General features: G+C 43.2%; 1 protein-coding gene across 3 annotated transcripts; it reads left to right on the forward strand.

Moving 5' to 3' along the window:
* Positions 1-43: 43 nt before the first annotated feature.
* Positions 44-17,953, forward strand: LOC111965979 (hyaluronan mediated motility receptor-like). 3 transcript variants are annotated; one of them, XM_070444289.1, is made up of 22 exons: positions 45-207; positions 694-798; positions 986-1,032; positions 4,136-4,213; positions 4,550-4,738; positions 5,216-5,302; positions 5,611-5,722; positions 5,895-5,960; positions 6,055-6,128; positions 7,941-8,014; positions 8,214-8,581; positions 8,791-8,927; positions 9,048-9,283; positions 10,760-10,876; positions 11,493-11,687; positions 11,841-11,937; positions 11,980-12,604; positions 12,642-12,933; positions 13,210-13,276; positions 13,471-13,647; positions 13,872-14,027; positions 15,768-17,953. In XM_070444289.1, exons 1-21 carry the CDS (start codon positions 162-164, stop codon positions 14,022-14,024), a joined length of 3,342 nt encoding a protein of 1,113 aa, XP_070300390.1. In that variant the 5' UTR covers positions 45-161; the 3' UTR covers positions 14,025-14,027; positions 15,768-17,953. The 3 variants fall into 3 exon arrangements, 2 of the variants coding, with proteins under 2 accessions (XP_070300390.1, XP_070300389.1); XM_070444288.1 differs by having other exon boundaries at positions 11,841-12,604; XR_011480113.1 differs by lacking the exons at positions 13,471-13,647; positions 13,872-14,027; positions 15,768-17,953 and having other exon boundaries at positions 44-207; positions 11,841-12,429; positions 12,470-12,604.
* The last annotated feature ends 4,030 nt before the right edge of the window (positions 17,954-21,983 follow it).

The following is a 21,983-nucleotide window of genomic DNA, read 5'->3' on the forward strand; positions in this document are numbered from 1 at the left end:
CTCTTTTCCGATTGGTTATGACGTAAGTAGTTTTGAAATTTCAACAGCGGATCGGTTTGTGTTGTTTTGCATTTGGAGCGCTGCTTTGGCTCTCGTGACTAGCTATAACTTAATCTGCAGCTACCGATTTTCTAGTGAACTATTTCTTCCAAACCTAAACCATGTCTTTTTCAAGAGCTCCAGTGAAGCGATTTAATGAAAATATCGGTAAATTAAATCATTGATCATGATTTAATTGAGCGAACCTAGCCAACTAACTTAACGTGTTGCTTTTGCCTAGTTGCTTTAACTATACAGTTAATATAACGTTAGCTCTGATCTAGTTAACGTAGCTGTCCAACAATATTTTGTATAACATTGTTTACTAGCTAGCTAACTTATTGTTGATTTGGTAACTAGCTAGTGCAGGACTGTCTAGGAATGTCTAACCTTACTCAGATTCAAGCAAAGGGCAAAATATCCATGTCGTTTACGTTAGCTACATGCCATTACATGTTAGCTAGCTAATTAGATAACGTTACTTATGTTGATAGCCAGCCCACAGCGTTTACACAGGCAGCCCAATTCTACTATTTTTCTCACTAATTTGTCTTTGACCAATCAGTTTTTTTTTACAATAATTTAGCAAAATATGGGAATTGGGCTACCTGTGTAAACGCAGRCTAAGTCTTGTTTTCAACATGTTTTGTTCAGGCTGCGCCCCAGCACCCGGCACCTACGAGCTGAAACCAGGAGAGGTGAAGGGACCTGCCTCTTTCCGCCGGTTAGAGCGCTTCAAACTGCTCATGGCCAGTGATGGTGAGTTTAACTGTCAAACAACTGAAGTTTTAGTCAAAAAAATACCTCATACTATTGACAATAGATCTATATTTAAACATCTGTGATTAGACTGTCATTCAACCTAGATGTGTTTTTACTTTCTACACCATTCTAATTTCCAAATTCCCCTTCCCTCCCAATATCCTACCACCATCTCCTTTTAAAGATGTGCCCATGTCACCTGTGCGTAGGACCATGTCTGTGGATGGTCTGGTAAGTTGGTGTTCACATAATAATCACATTGTCCCTGGTTGGCACAGCCACATCATCAAGATAACCTTGAAGTACTGGGGTCTATTCATTAGTCGGATTCCGTTGCAAAATGTTTTGCAATGGAAAACCTTTACTGTTTTTTTATTTCACCTTTATTTAACCAGGTAGGCCAGTTGAGAACAAGTTGTCATTTACAACTGCRACCTGGCCAAGATAAAGCAAAGCAGTGYGACACAAACAACAACAGAGTTACACATGGAATAAACAAACGTAGAGTCAATAACACAATAGAAAAGTCTATATACAGTGTGTGCAAATAGGTAAGATTAGGGAGGTAAGGCAATAAATAGGCCACGGTGCCGAAGTAATTACAATTTAGCAATTAAGCACTGGAGTGATAGATGTGCAGAAGATTAATGTGCAAGTAGAAATACTGGGGTGCAAAGGAGCAAGAAAAATAATAATAAGGGGATGAGGTAGTTGGATGAGATATTTACAGGTGGGCTATGCACAGGTGCAATGATCTGACAGCTGATGCTTAAATTTAGTGAGGGAGATATGTGTCTCTAGCTTCAGTGATCTTTGCAATTCGTTCCAGTCGTTGGCAGCAGAGAACTGGAAGGAAAGGCAGCCAAAGGAGGAATTGGCTTTGGGGGTGACCAGTGAAATATAACTGCTGGCGTGTGTGCTACGGGTGGATGCTGCTATGGTGACCAGTGAGCTGAGATAAGGCGGGGCTTTACCTAGCAAAGACTTATAGATGATCTGGAGCCAGTGGGTTTGGTGACGAATATGAAGCAAGGGCCAGCCAACGAGAGCATACAGATCGCAGTGGTGGGTAGWATATGGGGCTTTGGTGACAAAATGGATGGCACTATGATAGACTGCATCCAATTTGCTGAGTAGAGTGTTGGAGGCTATTTTGTAAATGACATGGCCGAAGTCAAGGATCAGTAGGATCCAGGGTATGGTAGGATGTGAATACAGTGGAGGTAAACCTAGTCATTGAGTGATGATGAGAGAGGTTTTGTCTCTAGAGACACTGTTTAAACCAGGTGAGATCACCGCATGTGTGGGAGGGGGATCAAAGGGGTCATATTGAGCAGGGCTGGAGGCTCTACAGTGACATAAGACAATTTACTYGAGGAAGCAAACATAATGAAACAGTGAGCGACCTACCTGAAATTGTACTTGATCAATTCTAGTTTTCCTTGCAAAACGATTTTCGTTTGATGTAAACAGTTTGTTGCAAAATGTTTTGCAATGGAATCCGACTAATGAATACACCCTGGTGCTTTAACTTCCCTAGGGTATGTGGGACGGTAGCGTCCCACCTCGTCAACAGCCAGTGAAACTGCAGGGCGCCAAATTCAAAACAACAGAAATCCCATAATTTAAATTCCTCAAACATACAAGTATTTTACACCATTTTAAAGCTACACTTGTAAATCCAGCCAAAGTGTATGATTTCAAAAAGGTTTTACGACAAAAGCACACCAAACGATTATGTTAGGTATGAGCCAAGTCACAGAAAAGACAGCCATTTTTCCAGCCAAAGAGAGCAGTAACAGAAAGCAGAAATAGAGATAAAATTAATCACTAACCTTTGGTGATCTTCATCAGATGACACTCATAGGACTTCATGTTACACAATACATTTATGTTTTGTTCGGTAAAGTTAATATTTATATAAAAAAATCTGAGTTTAGGCGGGACGCTACTGTCTCACTTGGCAAAAAGCCTGAGAAAATGCAGAGCGCCATATTCAAATTAATTACTATAAAATCAAACTTTCATTAAATCACACATGAAAGATACCAAATTAAAGATACACTGGTTGTGAATCCAGCCAACATGTCATAATTCAAATAGGCTTTTCGGCGAAAGCATACGATGCTATTATCTAAGCTTAGCACCATAGTAAACAAAAGAGAGAAAACATTCCAACCCTGCAGGCACGACACAAAACGCAGAAATAAAAATATAATTCATGCCTTACCTTTGACGAGCTTCTGTTGTTGGCACTCCAATATGTCCCATAAACATCACAAATGGTCCTTTTGTTCGATTAATTCCGTCGATATATATCCAAAATGTCCATTTATTTGGCGCATTTGATCCAGAAAAACACAGGTTCCAACTTGCTCAAACGTGACGACAAAATATCTCAAAGGTTACCTGTAAACTTTGCCAAAAAAATTCTAACTACTTTTGTAATACAACTTTAGGTATTTTTWAAAAGTTAATAATTGATCAAATTGAAGACGGGATGATCTGTGTTCAATACAGGATTAAAACCAACCGTAGCATGCCTTCTGGTCATGCGCTTCTAATCTAACAGGACACCTAGAGTGACGCGACTTCAAGATGGCCGTATTTCTTCATTACGTAAAGGAATAACCTCAACCAATTTCTCTAGACTGTTGACATCGAGTGGAAGCCGTAGGAACTGCAAGCAGGTCGCTTAGAAATCTGGATTCCCAATGAAACCTCATTGAACAGAGAGTGACCAAAAAAAAATAAAAAATCTGAATGGTTTGTCCTCGGGGTTTCACCTGCTAAATAAGTTCTGTTATACTCACAGACATGATTCAAATAGTTTTAGAAACTTCAGAGTGTTTTCTATCCAAATCTACTAATAATATGCATATCTTCTTTGGATGAGTAGCTGGCAGTTTAATTTGGGTATGCTTTTCATCCAAATGTGAAAATGCTGCCCCCTACCCTAGAGAAGTTAAAGGAATAGTTTCAGATTTTGGCAATGAAGCCCTTTATCGACTTCCCCAGTCAGAAACTCATGGATACCATTTTTATGTCTGTGTCCAGTATGTATGAAGGAAGCCAATGCTTAATAGTGTTAGCACAATGACTGAAAGTCTAGCATGCTAGCTGTTCCCATAGACTTCCAGTCATTGTGCTAATGCTACTTAGCAATAACACTAGTTGGCAGCTTCCTTCAAATTCAATGCAAAGACAAAAAAATGGTATCCATGGGTTCATCTGATGGATAAAAAGCTTAATTGCCAAAATCCTGAACTGTCCCTTGAATCCTAATGCAATGGCTCTCCTTTGCGATTAATTCGTCCGTTCCTCCTTCACCCAGGTTGACGGGTCCATGTCAAAGAAAGACAAGAGTGGCCTATCGATGCAGATGAAACAGCAGAAACTCCTGGAGAAAGAGGTAGTATAGTTATACAGACTGGTTTGAGGAGMAAATATGTATTGTCTGTCGCAATAGCATACATACATTGTCTGTGTTACCAGTTGAAGAACAAAAAAATTGTGACAAGATTGATCATTGATGTGGCCAAGTTTCAGTTATCACAGCAGCTGTGAAATACCTTAATGCATGCCTTCATTCTTCAATCTAACACACTAACCACCACCGCTGCTGCACCAGGGAGCGGATCTAACCGTAAAAGCCTTGGTTTCATGCATGTTAACATTAGAAGCCTCCTCCCTAAGTTTCTTTTATTCACTGCTTTAGCACACACTAACCGTCTCCTCCCTCCTGTAGATCCGCTCTCTGGTGCAGCAGCGCGGGGGGCAGGACAGGCGCCTGGTAACCCTGGAGGAGGAGCTGAGGAAGGTGAAGGCCAAGCTGTCTTCTGTGGTCAGGGAGAAGACTGGTCTGGCAGCTAACTTCACCACCCTGGAGAGACAGCTGGCTGAGCTCAAGAAGACTAACGAGTTCCTCAAGAACAAGGTAATGTGGTGTTTGATGGTACAATCAAGAGTTGGCATGCTCATCTCAATGGGCTGCTTTTCTACTGATTTGGTCTAATCCTGGAATTAAAAGCTATTTCAATGGAGAATCTCCATTAAGAATTATTTTTAGTCTTGGACTAGGCTTAATCTGTGTCTGGGAAACCGGCCCAATAGTCTTAAAGCAAAAGTCTTTAGCTGCAGGGTTAAAAAGGTGTAAACTGGTTATGGTTATAGGTTATGTGTCATCTGGGTCTAGTTGACAAAACAATACTTCCACCCTGCTATCGGGTATGACCCTAGCTTGTCCAATAACAATGGGTACTACCCTAGCTTGTCCAATAACCAATGGGTACTACCCTAGCTTGTCCAATAACAAATGGGTACTACCCTAGCTTGTCCAATAACAAATGTTCACATTTTCTGTTTGTACCTTGTTTTGTAAATGTCTGACTGTGTTGTCGTTGTGTTCCTCTAGGTTTCTGCAGACACCACTAAGAAGAGATTCCAGTCTATGTCTATGGAGCTGATGGAGGCAAGAAACAAACTGGATGTCAAGGACAAGGTACGATACCTGGGACACGTCGGTAGTACGCAGCGTTTTCGTATATTCACATTGAAATACGCTATGAAGAATAAGTTAGGTCTGCTCTATTCATCGCATTTCTATCTGCAATGTTTGGCTACTGAAAGTGTCCCTGTTCACACACCATTCACTATCCTGTCTGTATAGTGGTGTTTGCCTTGCGTACATCTCGCTCTAAATCAAATTGTGTGCTGATATTGGGTTTTTGTTCAGGAGCTGTGTTTCCTGCATGTGTAGTGTCTCTGAGCAGTGTGGTTGGTTGAGTGACATTTGTGTTGTCCTATAAGGAGCTGAGTTTCCTGCAGATCAGTACAGAGGGCCAGGTGAAGTTGCTGGAGACAGACTTGGAGGCAGCCAGAGCTACACTCACTGCCCTGAGGGAGAGGAACGAGGACCTGGGTGAGACCACCTGACCTCACTGACACAGCATCGTTAGCCTGYCTAGTTATTATCAATCAATTAAACGTTATAAACAGCACATTTATTTATAAAATGTTTAGTTCAAAGTGCTGCGCCTCTGAGAAATATTTTTTTTAAATATATTTTTTTAAATGTAATGTTTCGTTTTCAGAGGACCTCCACCACGACACCAAAGTCCACAACGAGGAKCTGGAGAATGAGATGGGTACACTGCAAGGTAACTAGTTTGTCTCTGTGTGTCCATTGTCCCATCCTTTTCTGTATAATTAGGTAGCATCATTCTAACAATGTGCTGTATCCCTGTCTCTCAGCTGTGATCCAGGAGCTGAGAGAGGAGGTCAGTGTTCTTCAGGGTTACCTGGACACAGCCAACGACCACATCCAGGTATAAACATATACTGGTCACCGAGGGAAGAAACATCTATCTAGTGTATCTATCCTGTCTACAGTTGAAGTCAGAAGTTTACCTACACTTAGGTTGGAGTCACTAAAACTCGTTTTTCAACCACTCCACAAATTTCTTGTTAACGAAGTATAGTTTTGGCAAGTCAATTAGGACATCTACTTTGTGCATGACACGAGTCATTTTTCCAACAATTGTTTACAGACAGATTATTTCACTTCTAATTCACTGTCACTAATTCAGTGGGTCAGAAGTTTACATGCACTAAGTTGACTGTGCCTTTAAACAGCTTGGAAAATTCCAGAAAATGATGTCATGGCTTTAGAAGCTTCTTATATGCTAATTGACATAATTTGAGTCAATTGGAGGTGTACCTGTGGATGTATTTCAAGTCCTACCTTCAAACTTTGCTTGRCATCATGGGAAAATCAAAAGAAATCAGCCAAGACCTCAGGAAAAAAAATTGTTGACCTCCACAAGTCTGGTTCATCCTTGGGAGCAATTTCCAATGCCTGAAGGTACCACGCTCATCTATACAAACTATAGTATGCAAGTATAAACACCATGGAACCACGCAGCCATCATACCGCTCTGGAAGGAGATGCGTTCTGTCTCCTAGAGATGAATGTACTTTGGTGCGAAAAGTGCAAATCAATTCCAGAACAACAGCGAAGGACCTTGTGAAGATGCTGGAGGAAACGGGTACAAAAGTATCTATATCCACAGTAAAACGAGTCCTATATCGACATAACCTGAAATGCCGCTCAGCAAGGAAGAAGCCACTGCTCCAAAATCGCCATAAAAAAGCCAGACTACAGTTTGCAACTGCACATGGGGACAAAGATCATACTTTTTGGAGAAATGTCCTCTGGTCTGATGAAACAAAAATAGAACTGTTTGGCCATAATGACCGTCGTTGTGTTTGGAGTAAAAAAGGGGAGGCTTGCAAGCCGAAGAACACCATCCCAACCGTCAAGCACGGGGGTGTTAGCATCATGCTGTGGGGGTGCTTTGCTGCAGGAGGGACTGGTGCACATCACAAAATAGATGGCATCATGAGGTAGGAAAAATATGTGGATGTATTGAAGCACCATCTCAAAACATCAGTCGGGAAGTTAAAGCTTGGTCGCAAATAGGTTTTCCTAATGGACAATGACCCCAAGCATACTTCCAAAGTTGTGGTAAAATGGCTTAAGGACAACAAAGTCAAGGTGTTGGAGTGGCCATCACAGAGTCCTGACCTCAATCCCATAGAAAATGTGTGGGCAGAACTGAAAAGGCGTGTGCGAGCAAGGAGGCCTACAAACCTGACTCGGTTACACCAGCTCTGTCAGGAGGAATGGGCCAAAATGCATCCAACTTATTGTGGGAAGCTTGTGGAAGGCTACCCGAAACGTTTGACCCAAGTTAAAACTTAGTCATTGCTACCAAATACTAATTGAGTGTATTGAATCTGCGGACCCACTGGGAATGTGATGAAATAAAAGCTTAAATAAATAATTCTCTACTATTATTCTGACATTTCACATTCTTAAAATAGTGGTGAATCTAACTGACCTAAGAAAGGGAATTTTTACTAGGATTAAATGTCAGAAATTGTGAAAACTGAGTTTAAATGTATTTGGCTAAGGTGTATGTAAACTTCCGCCTTCAACTGTATCTATCCTAACACCATACTGTTTACTGAAGGAGAAATGTGTATGGAGAAACTACTTGAATAGTCCATGATCGTGCTTACATCGGGGTGTGGAAATYATAATTTAGATGTTATAACATGCTGTTATGTCTCCTTAGGACCTGCGTATGAAGCTTCGTAAGAAGACAGAGATGGAGAACAGCATGTCTGAGTCTCAGCACGAGAAACTGGGGTGAGCAAATGCACATCTCTTCCCTGAACAACTGCTTTCAGAATAATATARATGAATGGCTTTATTTGTGAAGAATGCTGTCCTCTCGATCTCTTCTTATGTGTCTCTGCGTTGAAATTGATGACATCAGTTTCCTAATTGTCTTGGTTGACATGCAAAACAAAAACATTTGATCTCATGCCATGTCCTTTTCTCTCAGTCATCTTGAGCAGAAACTGGAGCAGTGCACCGCGGAGCTCCGGAACTCTCAGAACATTCTCCGTCAGAAGGAGGAGGAGTCAGAGAAAGGTCAACAGGACCTGCAGGCTTCCCGGGATGCTTTGAAGGAGACCGAGAAGCTCCTGGAGCGGCGAGAGGCGGAGCTGACGTCCTCCCAGAAGGTATTGGGAGAGATGGAAACACAGATGCAGCGGGCCAACCAGGAAGTGTCTGACTCCCAGAGGGCAGTGCGGCAACAGGATGCGGAGGTAGTGCATCTGAGGGAGGTGCTGAGGAGGACAGTGRAGGAGCTGGATGAGAGAGTAGCTCACCTGGGAGAGAAGTGCAAAATCCTGGAGGAGGAGAGAAGTAAACAAATACATACAGCATTACTCCCTAATTATAATACTGACATACCCTAAACTAATGGGAAGAATGGGTCTAATGGGAACTTATCTTAAGCAGATTTATCAGCAATTGTCAGGAATCAGGAAGAGTCAGGGTTTTGGAGAAATGTCTCCAGGTTGCTGTTATCAGTGTGGGCTCTATACCAAGTGTCTGTGTGTATCTGTCTTTAGGTAGGGGCCAGGGGAGAGTGGAGGAGCTGACTGCAGAGCTGAGCCTCCTGCAGGAGAACTGGAGGAGTGAGAAGGAGGTGCAGGAGCAGCTGGCGCAGACACACACCTCCCTGGCTGAGGAGCTGAAGAAGGAAAAGGTTAATGGTGTTGGGGGTGACTTGGCTCCAATATGGCCCCCATTAAAATCCTACATCTGACTGCAGAGTAGAATACTCACCTCCACTACTTACTGGTTCTGTGTCTCTCTTTCTCCCCAGGAGCGTGCAGCCTCCCTGGCCTCGGGGCTGGAGAGAGTTAGGGAGGAGACCGAGGACGAGAGGAAACAGTTGGAGGATGAGTTGGAGGAGGCTCTAGTGGAGCTGTCGGTACTGGAGTTGCAGGAAGAGAGGAGGGAAGAGGAGGAGAAGAGGAGAGAGGAGGCCTTACAGAGTTTTCAGCTGGAGAAGACTGAGATGGAGAGGGAACTGACTGAGACCAGAGCACTGCTTGAAAGGTGAGGAGTGGGGGGGTTTGGAAGCAGRGGAAGTAGAACTAAACAGAGAATGAATGAATGAAACGGGCTCTGTCGGCTTTGAAATAGTGTTTAATTTTTTTTAAAGTATCTTGACTGGAGTTGTCGTGGAGTTTAGCTGCAGTCAGACTGGACTCAATCATTGATCTTGTATCCCAAATAGTTACTCATTATGCAGGGATTTTTTAGCCATCAAATAAAATGCATTATTATCATTATTATTGCTACCATAGAGAATCAGACATAAATTTAGGCTTCACTCTGCCTATTGGCTTCTTTGCATATTCAAGTCTGTCTCAAAAATACAGCACTGCCCCTTTAAGGCTCTCCTGGAGGATGGTTAGCCACCATTCATAGCCTATAAAATACTGCAACATTACAATTACAACCAAATACTTTGTCTTCATAAAATAATTACCTCATTCAATTAATCAGGGGTCAAATTGCTATGTTAGGCTGCTTCTAAGCAAGATAACTAATTAAGACATGCTTATCTATAACCTTGTAAGGCTAAAATATTCTATGGGAATGATTATCACTGAATGATGAAAACATTGGAATAAAGCAGGCTAATGCAGTTGAAGGCATGTCACATTTGTTGCTTACTGAAACTCCCAAAGTCACCCAACTGTTAATAAATGAAAGCAATAGCCGCGTGTGGAATAGAGGGTCCTTTCAGCACTGTATTGATTGAGACAGCGTCATCGCTCTGCTATGGGACGAGCGTTGGGCCACGGGGAGCGTTGGGCCACGGGTACCCGTCTTGACTAAATCAATCAATGTCAGATTTTGGTTGTCATTGAATCTCCGTTTTGGATATTTGCTTACAATTCGGTTGAGAAAATGTTCGCGGAAGTGAATGCTCATTATCATCTTTAGTCTAGTTTGCTCATCTCAACGAGTGGATTATTTTCCTCTTCACTAGTGTAGTAGCCTGCTCCCAACCAAACACCCATGACTTTTGTTTCACCGAATCGCCGTAATTCTCTGGCTGGGCTAATAAGTGGAGGGGGTACAGCCCTGCTGTTTGTTGGTTCATCTATCACTGATCAGAAACCTTCAACGCCCTACGCCTGCTCCCTAATAGGCTTAGAATTTATGCCTGGGCGTAGCTCATAGCAACCGGCCCTGGTGATTTGAACAAGATACAATACAGTTGTACTCTAATGCGGTCTGCAGAAATAGGGAGAACAGCTACTAAAACATCCATCCAGAGAACGATCTGATCCTATTTCTGATCGGCAAGAAAGTTTCATACTGGGATTTTTTTTATTTTTACTTTTCCATTCGGACAATTTAAATCTATATTCTGCTTGCCCGACAATTTTTATTTACTTGTCCCGGGCAAGCGGACAAGTGTTAATGTCGACCCCTGTTATATGATCAAGATTAGGGATAATGCACCTCACCTTTGCTCAAACTGCTCCTTTCAATGGTGTGCGTTGCATCTCCTTCCAGGAGGAGCAGTGACGTGGAGGCGTTGGAGAAGGTGCACTGTGCTGAAACGAGGAGGCTGCAGGAGGAACACACCGCCTCCCTCAGCAAGATAGGACACATGGCCACTGAACTGGAGAGGTACGGAGTTGACCCTGCCCTGTTGTCCAATACAAATGTGCTTAAAGGGACCGTTTGTCTTTCACTCTCCTTTCACAAGGAAACATGTTTCACTCTTGTTTCACTAAAGTTATCTTTTGACAGATGGAAAAAATGCCGTTTCAGATGTTAAGTGAACTGTCCCTTTAACTTTGGGGTAAAGTATTAGCAGTCATGGCTCTGTAAAGGCAATTTGTATGGTCAATCCAGAATCTGCAGTGTCAGTACAGCATTTACGGACCGTTCAGGACAGTCATACTTCTTGTGCTTCGTGGAGCTGAGCTGTTGTGAATGAAGTTGTCAAGGAAGTGCGTTTGTTTATACAGGATATACCGCTCCCACCTACCGTCAACCAATCATGCGGCGCTATACAGAGCCCTCAGCATTGTTACAAAATTTGGGAGGAGAACGGTATCGCCGTACGGAACTTACATTTACATTTAAGTCATTTAGCAGACGCTCTTATCCAGAGCAACTTACAACTTGATTTGGCCTCCTGAGCCTCCACAATTGTCACATCCTCCGTACAGAGCCTCCGCATTCCGGATCGAGCATAAATGGGCTTTAAGACATAAAAATGTGTRTTTTGTTCCACCAGCACCAGACAGGCCCTGAAGGGAGCAGAGGAGAGGAGTAGAGCGCTGGAGGAGGAGGTGGAGAGGGTGACTAAGCAGATGGAGAGAGTGAATCAACAGGAGGAGGAGGAAAAGCTGAGGGAGGAGACGGAGGAGGAACAGGAGAAACATCAAGCTAACCAGCAGGTTCAGGAGAAAGCCAGAAAGGAGTATGCAAGGTGAGCTCATCATAAGGCTTCTCATTATCTGGTGATTGAATGTGCATGTTGATGGGATTATGACTGACTCTCTCTCCCCCCTCTGACTCTTCCCCCTCCTGTCCATTCTCTCTCTCCCCCCCCCTCTCCATTCTCTCTCTCCCCCCTCTCTAGAATTCTGTTTGAGGTACAGACACGTCTAGCTCAGAGAGATGATGAAATGAAGAAGGCTGAGGAGGTGCTGCAGGAGGAGAGGATGGAGAAAACGGAGGTGCAAAGGCTACTCCAGCAAGCTAGAGAGGAGAAAGAGGAGCTTCAAAGGCTATTTAAGCAAACTAAAGAGGGGGTGCAGAGGCTACTGGAGCAGGAGAAAGGAGAGGGGGATGTGCAGAGGAGAGAGTTGAAGCATGGGATGTCAGAGGAGGTGGGGGGGCGAGAGAGACTGGTGGAGGGGGTAGAGGAGGAGAAGCTAACTCTTCAGTGCTTGGTAGGGGAGGTGGAGAAGGAGAAACTGAGCCTTCAAAACCAGTCGGAGAAGATGGAGGACCAGGTAAAGAAATATCTGCCTTCTCTAGAGAACCACATGAAGGAGGTAGAGAAAGAGAGGGATGATCTGAAAACAGTAGTGGTGTTTGAAATAGACAAACAGGGCCTTCAGAACCAGGTAGAACTGATGGAAGAGAAGGTTTCTCTCCAGAGCCAGGTGGATGTGGTGGTCCAGGAGGTTTCTCTCCAGAGCCAGGTGGATGTGGTGGTCCAGGAGGTTTCTCTCCAGAGCAGGGTAGATGGTGGTGGTCCAGGAGGTTTCTCTCCAGAGCCAGGTGGATGTGGTGGTCCAGGAGGTTTCTCTCCAGAGCCAGGTGGATGTGGTGGTCCAGGAGGTTTCTCTCCAGAGCCAGGTGGATGTGGTGGTCCAGGAGGTTTCTCTCCAGAGCCAGGTGGATTGGTGGTCCAGGAGGTTCTCTCCAGAGCCAGGTGGATGTGGTGGTCCAGGAGGTTTCTCTCCAGAGCCAGGTGGATGTGGTGGTCCAGGAGGTTTCTCTCCAGAGCCAGGTGGATGTGGTGGTCCAGGAGGTTTCTCTCCAGACCAGGTGGATGTGGTGGTCCAGGAGGTTTCTCTCCAGAGCCAGGTGGATGTGGTGGTCCAGGAGGTTTCTCTCCAGAGCCAGGTGGATGTGGTGGTCCAGGAGAAAGTGACTCTCTATTGGGAGATGGAGGAACAGAGAAGAGACTTCCAGAGAATGCTGCTGGAGACTCAAGACAAGAGGTGAGGAGGACCACTGACTGACTGACTGACTGACTTACTGGGCTATGAAGTGCAGGGCCTGTATTCATGAACTGTCTTAAGGTTGTTTCCCTAGTTTTCCTTTTTAGATGAATTAATAAATACAATTGCATGGACAGGCGGGGAACTGATCCTGGATCAGCACCCTACTGAGACTATGAATATAGACCCAGATCATCAARTAGAAGACAATGGTATTATAAGACAATAGGATAGACTCTAAATACACTGTTCTAACTCTGTCCTTTCCTCTCTCAGTGATGCAGAGACRGAACACTGGAGGAGACAGTACGAGGAGCTCTACGCCAAGGTCAAGCCCTTCCAGGTCAGTCCACTGCTGCGTTGTGGGAAATGTACTTCATCTGAGTGTTATGTTTACTTATGTATTGTCAATGTTCCATTATATTCCCCCATAGAAGTAGAAGGGGTCATTGACTTAAACACGGGCCCAATTCACTGTTTTTTTTTTTCAATTCTATGTTCCCCCATCTCTGCTTCCGGGTTGGTTTGGCCCTGCAGGAGCAGCTGAATGGGTTTGCTGCGGAGCGGGACTCGCTACTGAACGAGAACGGGGCGAACCAGGAGGAGCTAACACGGCTAGCGGACGCCTACGCTCGTCTGCTGGGCCACCAGAACCAGAAACAGAAGATCAGACACGTGGTGAAGCTCAAAGATGAGAACATTTCCCTCAAACAGGTCAGTTTGCTGATTTAAATATAAGCATAGGCTATATTGTTTAAAGTAAACAAAATATGATTATAGCAACAAATACACTTTAGTTGCCACCAAATTGTGGAGTAGGAGTTTCACGATTATTGTTTTCATATCCACTTCTTTTRAATCCACGAAGGGACTGGGTGTTGCTAAAAGCTTTTTGGGTGTACTACAGTCAGACATGATTGTAAAGTTTGTGTGTGTAGGAGCTGTCTAAGCTGCGTGCCCAGGTGTCCCGTCAGAAGAAGGGAGGCCAGCCCCAACGCAGGGTTGACCCCAGCAAAGCCTTCAACAACCAGGACAGCAAGGAGAACCAGCAGCCTGCTGCCATACCTCTGACACACCAGCATTTCCTTTAGCGGGTAATTGACAGCTTTTGGCCAATTTAAAAAATATATATTTTAATTTTTTTAAAGACCTGACAACCGGCACACAAACATTGTTGGACGCATTGTTCGGCAGAAAATACCCAATCACGTCGGCTGCATGGTGGTTGGTTCAAGTTGTCTTTCAATGGCATCACCTCCACTCTGCCTTTGCCTTGAGTTCGTCCTCTCATAGTGGACTTGCAACAACAACTTGGCCCGACCTGTGACACAGCTGTTTTTTTGCACAGGGGAGAAGTCTTCATGTATTTTATGAATGCTTTTTCTAGTTGAACCTCCCAAGAACTGACAGAAATGTCCACTAATGCCTATTTAACATTGTAAATCAGGCTAGCTACAGATGTAGGGTCTTAATTTGAGCCAGGTTGCTATAGCAGGAAAATAATCCTGCAGCAACAGGAAATGTGAGTTATGTGGATTATAATTAATGGACATTCTTTTTGGGGTTGATACATTTTTCGGGAGGGAAAATCAAGTCTGAAATTTCAAAGTGGAAATTGCAAACTTCAGAAGCCATTTTTAAATCTAAAACATACTACCACCACCTGCCAAGCCCCCCCCCCTCATCGGAGGACAAAATATTATATATTTATTTTTACATTATTTGTGTTTTACGGACATGGTGCCTGTTTTACATGAGTTACCTATTATCAATGTTTCCTCAACATTTTGGGGGCAATGAGCCCCTTTTTTGACCAGAAACTTAAACGTTGTGAGAATTTTGTGCAACTTCCTGCATGCTTTACAGTGAACTGAGGCTGTACCCTTACAGTTTTAGACAGTAGCCAATAGGTTATTGGACCATTATGTAGGCCTTCCAGCAAAACCAATGGAGCAAATCCCATAACATTTTCACATGGAAATAGCTTTTGATTTCTATGATATACCCTACATGTGGTGTTCAATGCAGGCCTACATTGCATGAGACTTACATTATGAAGGGCTTGACATTAATTAATTATTTTGTACTTGGTCTGTAACACCATGGGCCAAATAGGTGACTGTAAATTGTTTTGTGTTGTATGATGCAAGAAACCACTTTACAAAATATAATGAATTATTATTACTATACAGAGCATTAGACAATGTAGACTAGTCCTCTGCATATGGGCTTATTTGCATAGTTAAGCCTGTCTCAAAATACAACACTGCCCCTTTTTATTAAGACATAAGCTTTTTACCTGACTGGCTTTTCAAAGGCAGCTTGAAATGTAGCCTCCACGGTTTGTGGAAGCAGTAACTCCCCATTGCTGACATACTTATCTATAACTGCTAATAACTTGCTAACTAGCAAAGAAAATCAACTGATGTGCACATGTGCGGCTCTGATCTGAAAAGCTAATTCGCTCACAAGTGATTTTAAGACCGCTCGTGTGCTACCCCCAGATTRAATCTTGCAGGGTTAGATTTGTTTTGGTTTGTTGCATTGAAAAGGGGCTGATTTTATATAATTTTGATTCGATCACAGAGTAAACTATATAGTGTGAACTAGTGGGGCGAACTCAGTGAAGTTCAACCTCTCTGGCATCTTTTGACTGGCTGTCCTGGAGGAGGATCGCAGCCACACATGTGCACARCGTAGAGGGAACATTGCTTATTATGTATGGATACTGTAGATAAATAGCCTATTTGGATAAAACTCTGTAGGATATTTGATCATCAGAAATTTTCCCCGAAGAAAAATGCTGCAACTAACCCTAATCCTGTCTCTTTCAGGAAACCGCTGTTGAAAGTTACACAGACYGACAATGGCCAGACACTAGTAGAAGGCACCAACTGCCCTGAGTGAACAGGACAAATCATTTTGAGTCATGAGGATGTTGGTGTTTGCAACCCTGTATATGTTTTAGGGGAAACACATGCCCCTATTTTACCATCCTATAGAGCCATCAGAACCAACGTGTGAATGATATCCGTTTCAGCATGAAGCATGCCCCTGTCGTCTTTCTTTTGCTACATAAGCATTCATATTAAGCACTAAATAAATGTTTTGTTTGTTCAACATAACAGTTTTGTATAATGCAAATACACAGTGCATTTGGAAAGTCAGACCTCTTGACTTTTTCATGTTACCTCCTTATTCTAAAATGGACTCAATTGTTTTGTTTCGTTTTTTTTCAATCTACACACAATACCCYATAATGACAAAGCAAAAACAGCTTTTTAAAAATAAAAAAACTCACATTTTACATAAGTATTCAGACCCTTTAGTCAGTACTTTGTTGAATCACCTTGGGCAGCGATTACAGCCTCAAGTCTTTGGTATGAGGCTACATGCTTGGCACACCTGTATTTGGGAAGTTTATCCCATTCTCAGCAGATCCTCTCAAGATCTGTCAGGTGGAGGGTCGGTGCCCAGCTATTTTCATGTCTCTCCAGAGATGTTCGATCGGGTTCAAGTCCGGGYTCTGGCTGGGTCACTCAGAGACTTGTCCCGAAGCCACTCCTGCGTTGTCTTGGCTGTGTGCTTAGGGTCGTTATCCCRTTGGAAGGTGAACCTTCGCCCCAGTCAGGTCCTGAGCGCTCTGGACCTTTCATAAAGGATCTCTGTACTTTGCTCCGTTTATCTTTCCCTCGATCCTGACTAGTTTCCCAGCCCCTGCTGCTGAAAAACATCCCCACAGCATGACGCTGCCAACACCGTGATTCACCGGGGGGATGGTGCCAGGTTTCCTCCAGACGTGATGCTTGGCATTCAGGCCAAAGAGTTCGATCTTGGTTTCAACRGACCAGGTGCCTTTTGGCAAACTCCAAGCGGGATGTCATGTGCCTTTTACTGAGGAGTGGCTTCTGTCTGTCCACTCTACCTTTAAAGGCCTGATTGGTGGAGTGCTGCAGAGATTGTTGTCCTTCTGGAAGGTTCTACCATCTTCACAGAGGAACGCTGGAGCTCTGTTAGTGACCATCGGGTTCTTGGTCACCTCACTGACCAAGGCCYTTCTCCCACGATTGCTCAGAGTCTTGGTGGTTCTGAACTTCTTCCATTTAAGAATGATGGAGGCCACTGTGTTCCTGGGGACCTTCAATGCTTTAGAAATGTGTTGGTACCCTCCAGATCTGTGCCTCGACACAATCCTGTCTCGGAGCTCTACGGACAATTCCTTCGACCTCCTGTCTTGGTTTTTGCTCTGACATGCAGTCAACTGTGGGACCTTGTATAGACAGGTGTGTGTGTGCCTTTCCAGATCATGTCCAATCAATAGAATTTACCACAGGTGGACTCTAATCAAGTTGTAGAAACATCTCAAGGATGATTGATGGAAACAGGATGCACCAGAGCTCAATTTAGAGTCTCATAGCAAAGGGTCTAAATACTTATGTAAATAAGGTATTTCAGTTTTATCTTGAATAAATTAGCCAAACATGTTTTGCCTGTTTTCTTTTTGTCATTATGGTATATTGTGTGTAGATTGAGGAAAAACGTTTTATTKAATCCATTTTAAAGTAAGGCTGATACGTAACAATGTGGAAAAAGTGAAGGGGTCTGAATACTTTCTGAAGGCACTGTAGATGTTTCAGCTAGAATCATTTTAGCATGACTTATTTTGTGTGTAATCAACATTTTTGGTAATTTTCTTTCCAGAGGAGGAAACTTCTCTCTTTTTGACTTTGTAAAAAAAAAAATATATATATAATTATATTCTTCCAAAATACTGACTCTTTTCTAAATAAAGCTCAATGTTTGCCCTTCTTCACTCTGAGAGAAGCGGGAGGATTGTTTTCAATGAATTGATGTTCCCGAGTGTGTTGTATTCGATAAGGGATCCCAGTGGGATCATCCCACACAGCCTGTTGAAATGACCTTGTTATACCTCGCCAGCCWGGGACCTGTTTATGGTTATTTATGTTTTTTTAACACTTTAAACAAAGAAATTAAATGTATTAAACGTCCCAGGCTTCTAGACTCCTCTACTAGTTTGATTTGACACTACTGTGAATCAGTGTACATCCTAATAAGAGCATATACACTTGTGTATAAACATTAGGAACACCTTTGCAATATTGACTTGCATCCATGTTTGCCCCCTGTTCTTCGGGACATAGACTACAAGGTGTCAAAAGCGTTCCACAGGGATGCTGGCCCAGGTTGACTCCAGTGCTCCCCACAGTTGTGAAGTTATCTGGATGTCCTTTGGGTGGTGGACCATGCTTGATGCACACAGGAAACTGTTGTGTTAAAAACCAGCAGCATAGCAGTTCTTGACTTACTCGAACTGGTGCACCTACTACCATATCCCATTCAAAGGCACTTAAATATTTTGTCTTCCCCATTCACCCTCTGAATGGCACAGATACACAATCCATGTCTCATTTTATGCTTTACTTCACAGCTTATTTTATTTAACTAGGCAAGTCATTTAAAAACAAATTCTTATTTACAATGACATCCAAACCCTAACGACGCTGGGTCAATTGTGCGCCGCCCTGTTGGTCTCCCAATCACGGCCAGTTGTGATATAGTGACACCTCTAGCACTGAGAGGCAGTACCTTAGACCGCTGCGCCACTCGGGAGCCCTCAAGGCTTAAACATCCTTCTTTAACTTGTGTCCTCCCCTTCATCTACACTGATATGAAGTGGCATCAATAAGAGGATCCTAGCTTTCACCTGGTCAGTCTGTCATGGAAAGGGTACCTAATGTTTTGTACAGTCAGTGAATTTTGAATATTGTTCTAATTCTAGACATTGTTGCATATCATTATTTATATTCCCCATGTTTTAATGGAGTGCGTTGGTAAATTCACACTGGCTTAAACCTCAATGTCCCAGTTCTTTAAATACATTGCTCTGCTGCTTGTCTCCTGATGTTAACAGCTATATCCCTCTGTAGCCAGTAGAGGGCACTCTAGGACTGCAATCCCATCACACTCTGCAGACATTGTCTTGCCTCAAGGTTTTTTACCCCCCGATTCTTATCTCCTTCCTTTTCCTTTGTAACTTACCACACTGGAACTAAGACCCACTGTCAACATTCCAACTCACAGTCTAAGGTTACTGGTCATACAAATGTTTCATATTTTTATACTCCCCCCAATTGTTTTATACTAGATTTACATGATCCTTCCTTCCACCAGTAGCACTTGAGGTTAGTCTGCACTCTTGTCAATAGTGTAGGATATGATTCGATTCCGTCAGTCAGTCGCAGTAGCTCTGCAGGTGGCTGAAGCTACTTGGCTTATGACAGCACTGTTACACAATGCCTCTCTTCACCTTCTGATCTTTAGGTCCTTTCACGGACGTTCCTGCTTCACCCTCCAACCCTGTCTGCTCCTCTTAGACAGGGACCCTTTGATGTAGAGGGAGAGAGGAATGTAGAAAGAGAGAAGGATGGAGAGGGAGGAGTATGTAGAGAGAGAGTTCCCAAAAGCTGTGAAGTAAAGCATATCAGCAAACCTCCACTCCTTCAAAATACTATTTAGACTGTTGGCTGTTTAACAGAGAATTAATGGGCGTGTCATCAGATCTTCACAATCCGTTTAGTCTTGTTTAAGGCTCTTCACATCCTTCAGAGGAGAGGTCTGACAGGTGTGTCAACTTCCTACCTCTAAAGTAAAGTTAACTTCAGACACGTCAATGGGGTTTTAACTGAGGTGTCAGATCCACTTAGATCATGTTCTAGGAGAGATTATAATGAGGAATCTGTTTAGATCCACATAGATCATGTTCTAGGAGAGAATATAATGAGGAATCTGTTTAGATCCACATAGATCATGTTCTAGGAGAGAATATAATGAGGAATCTGTTTAGATCCACATAGATCATGTTCTGGGAGAGAATATAATGAGGAATCTGTTTAGATCCACTTAGATCATGTTCTGGGAGAGAATATAATAAGAAATCTGGATAGATCCACTTAGGTCATGTTCTTGGAGAGAATATAATGAGGAATCTGTTTAGATCCACTTAGATCATGTTCTAGGAGAGAATATAATGAGGAATCTGTTTAGATCCACTTAGATCATGTTCTAGGAGAGAATACATGAGGAATCTGTTTAGATCCACTTAGATAATGTTCTAGGAGAGAATATAATGAAGAATCTGGATAGATCCACATAGATAATGTTCTGGGAGAGAATATAATGAGGAATCTGTTTAGATCCACTTAGATCATGTTCTAGGAGAGAATATAATGAGGAATCTGGATAGATCCACATGGATCATGTTCTAGGAGAGAATACAATGAGGAATCTGGATAGATCCACATGGATCATGTTCTAGGAGAGAATATAATCTGGAGAATTCACACGATTCTTATTGTGATTTCTCACACGAACGTGGTAGTTAGGAACGGTCCCAAAAGATCAATATGAAAAGCTATGAGAGTGTATGGAGAGGGGAGGGGGTGCTACAGACTTATTAAAGGTTACAGGTAAGCATGCTAGCAGATACCCATAGACTTCCAGTCATTTAACATTAGTTAGCATTGGCTCGCAAAACTAACTTCCTTCCTTCATACTGGACACAGAGACATAAATGGTATCCACTAGTTCATATGACAATGGGGAAGTAGATACAGGGCCTCGTTGCCAAAATCCTGAAGTATCCCTTTAACAATATACCCTCTCTTTCAAAATGTTGGCTTATGATAAGAGCAACATGTATTGAACATAGTGCCACCCTCCAAATCAACCCCTGGTCTCAGTCTCACAGATGAGGTGTTGCAGGTGTAGGTCTCTGGGGGTTCTGTTGGGGTTTTAGGGGATCCCTTGTTCCCCACAGACCAGGTAGAGGGCATCTACCAGGTGAGAGACACACAGGTGCTGAGCAGACCCCCGTGGATGACAGGACCAGCAGTAACAGAACAGACAGGGCCCATAGTTCAACAGACATATCTGATCTGGAGAGAGAGAGACCATACTTCAATAGACATRTACAATCTGGAGAGAGACCATAGTACCACAGACATATACAATAGAAAAAGAGCTGGGTGAGAGAACATAGAGAGCAGTATAGATAAGAACCAGTATACAACAGAGAGTGAGGACGTCTATGCCCATTTCACAGGGACAGGCAGGGTGTGCATGGTTTTGATCCAGCCCAAGCACCAACACGCCTGATTCAACTAATCCACTCATTATTAATCCAGGATTGACATTATAAATACTCTGAGACAGATAGACAGAGAAATGTAAAGACGCAGTAGGTTATGAACCAGGGTTTAGGTCAATTCCATTATAATTAGGCCTAATCAATTCAGAAATTGAAGTTCCAATTCTCTTCCCCAAAATTAAATTCCAAATTATTATTTTGTCATTGAAAAGCATTGAAGAGAATTGGAATTTCAGTGTAGTTCCTGAATTGACTGGAATTGAAATGGAATTGAGCCCAACCCTGTTATGAACCTATTTACCTGCGGTGGAGCTAGATCTCAGTACAGAGAAACAGCCAGCCAGTCAGGCGAGGTGAGAAGAGCAGGCGGTGACGAGGCAGCCAGGTAACAGGTAGAGAACGCATGACTGTCCACCCCTCTGTCTTTTATACCTCTCCCTCTCTTTCTCTCTCTTCCTCTCAGCCAGGCCTTTGTTTGACAGCATAAGCAGAAAAAGCTATGTTCCTGACTGTCATTAAACCCTTTGAGCTGTTTGATGAGCTGCCTGTTGAGCTGCTGTAAGAGATACTGGGAGATCTATCTGGCCTTATATGGGCTTTTTCCAAATCAGCACCCGAGTGTCTCCAGTGGTTATATTAATGTCAGCTCTAGTGTTATTTATATGGAAGTGTGACACTAAACACCTGTGAAGAGCCGAATCAACATCCTCTGCATCTTCAACAGTTGCTTTGCGAGGTGTTAACCGTGGATGGTGTTGACCCATGTTCACAGTTACTTATTGTTATGGAAAGGCCGCCCGAAAAGTCCCCAGCGTCCTCGTCTGGCCGAAAGACAGCAGGTCCGCTGAGGCCATGGCCCAGTGAGTCACGAGCCGGGCCGTGG

The sequence above is a fragment of the Salvelinus sp. IW2-2015 genome, linkage group LG6.2 (assembly GCF_002910315.2).
Source record: "Salvelinus sp. IW2-2015 linkage group LG6.2, ASM291031v2, whole genome shotgun sequence".
Taxonomy (NCBI): Eukaryota; Metazoa; Chordata; class Actinopteri; order Salmoniformes; family Salmonidae; genus Salvelinus; species Salvelinus sp. IW2-2015.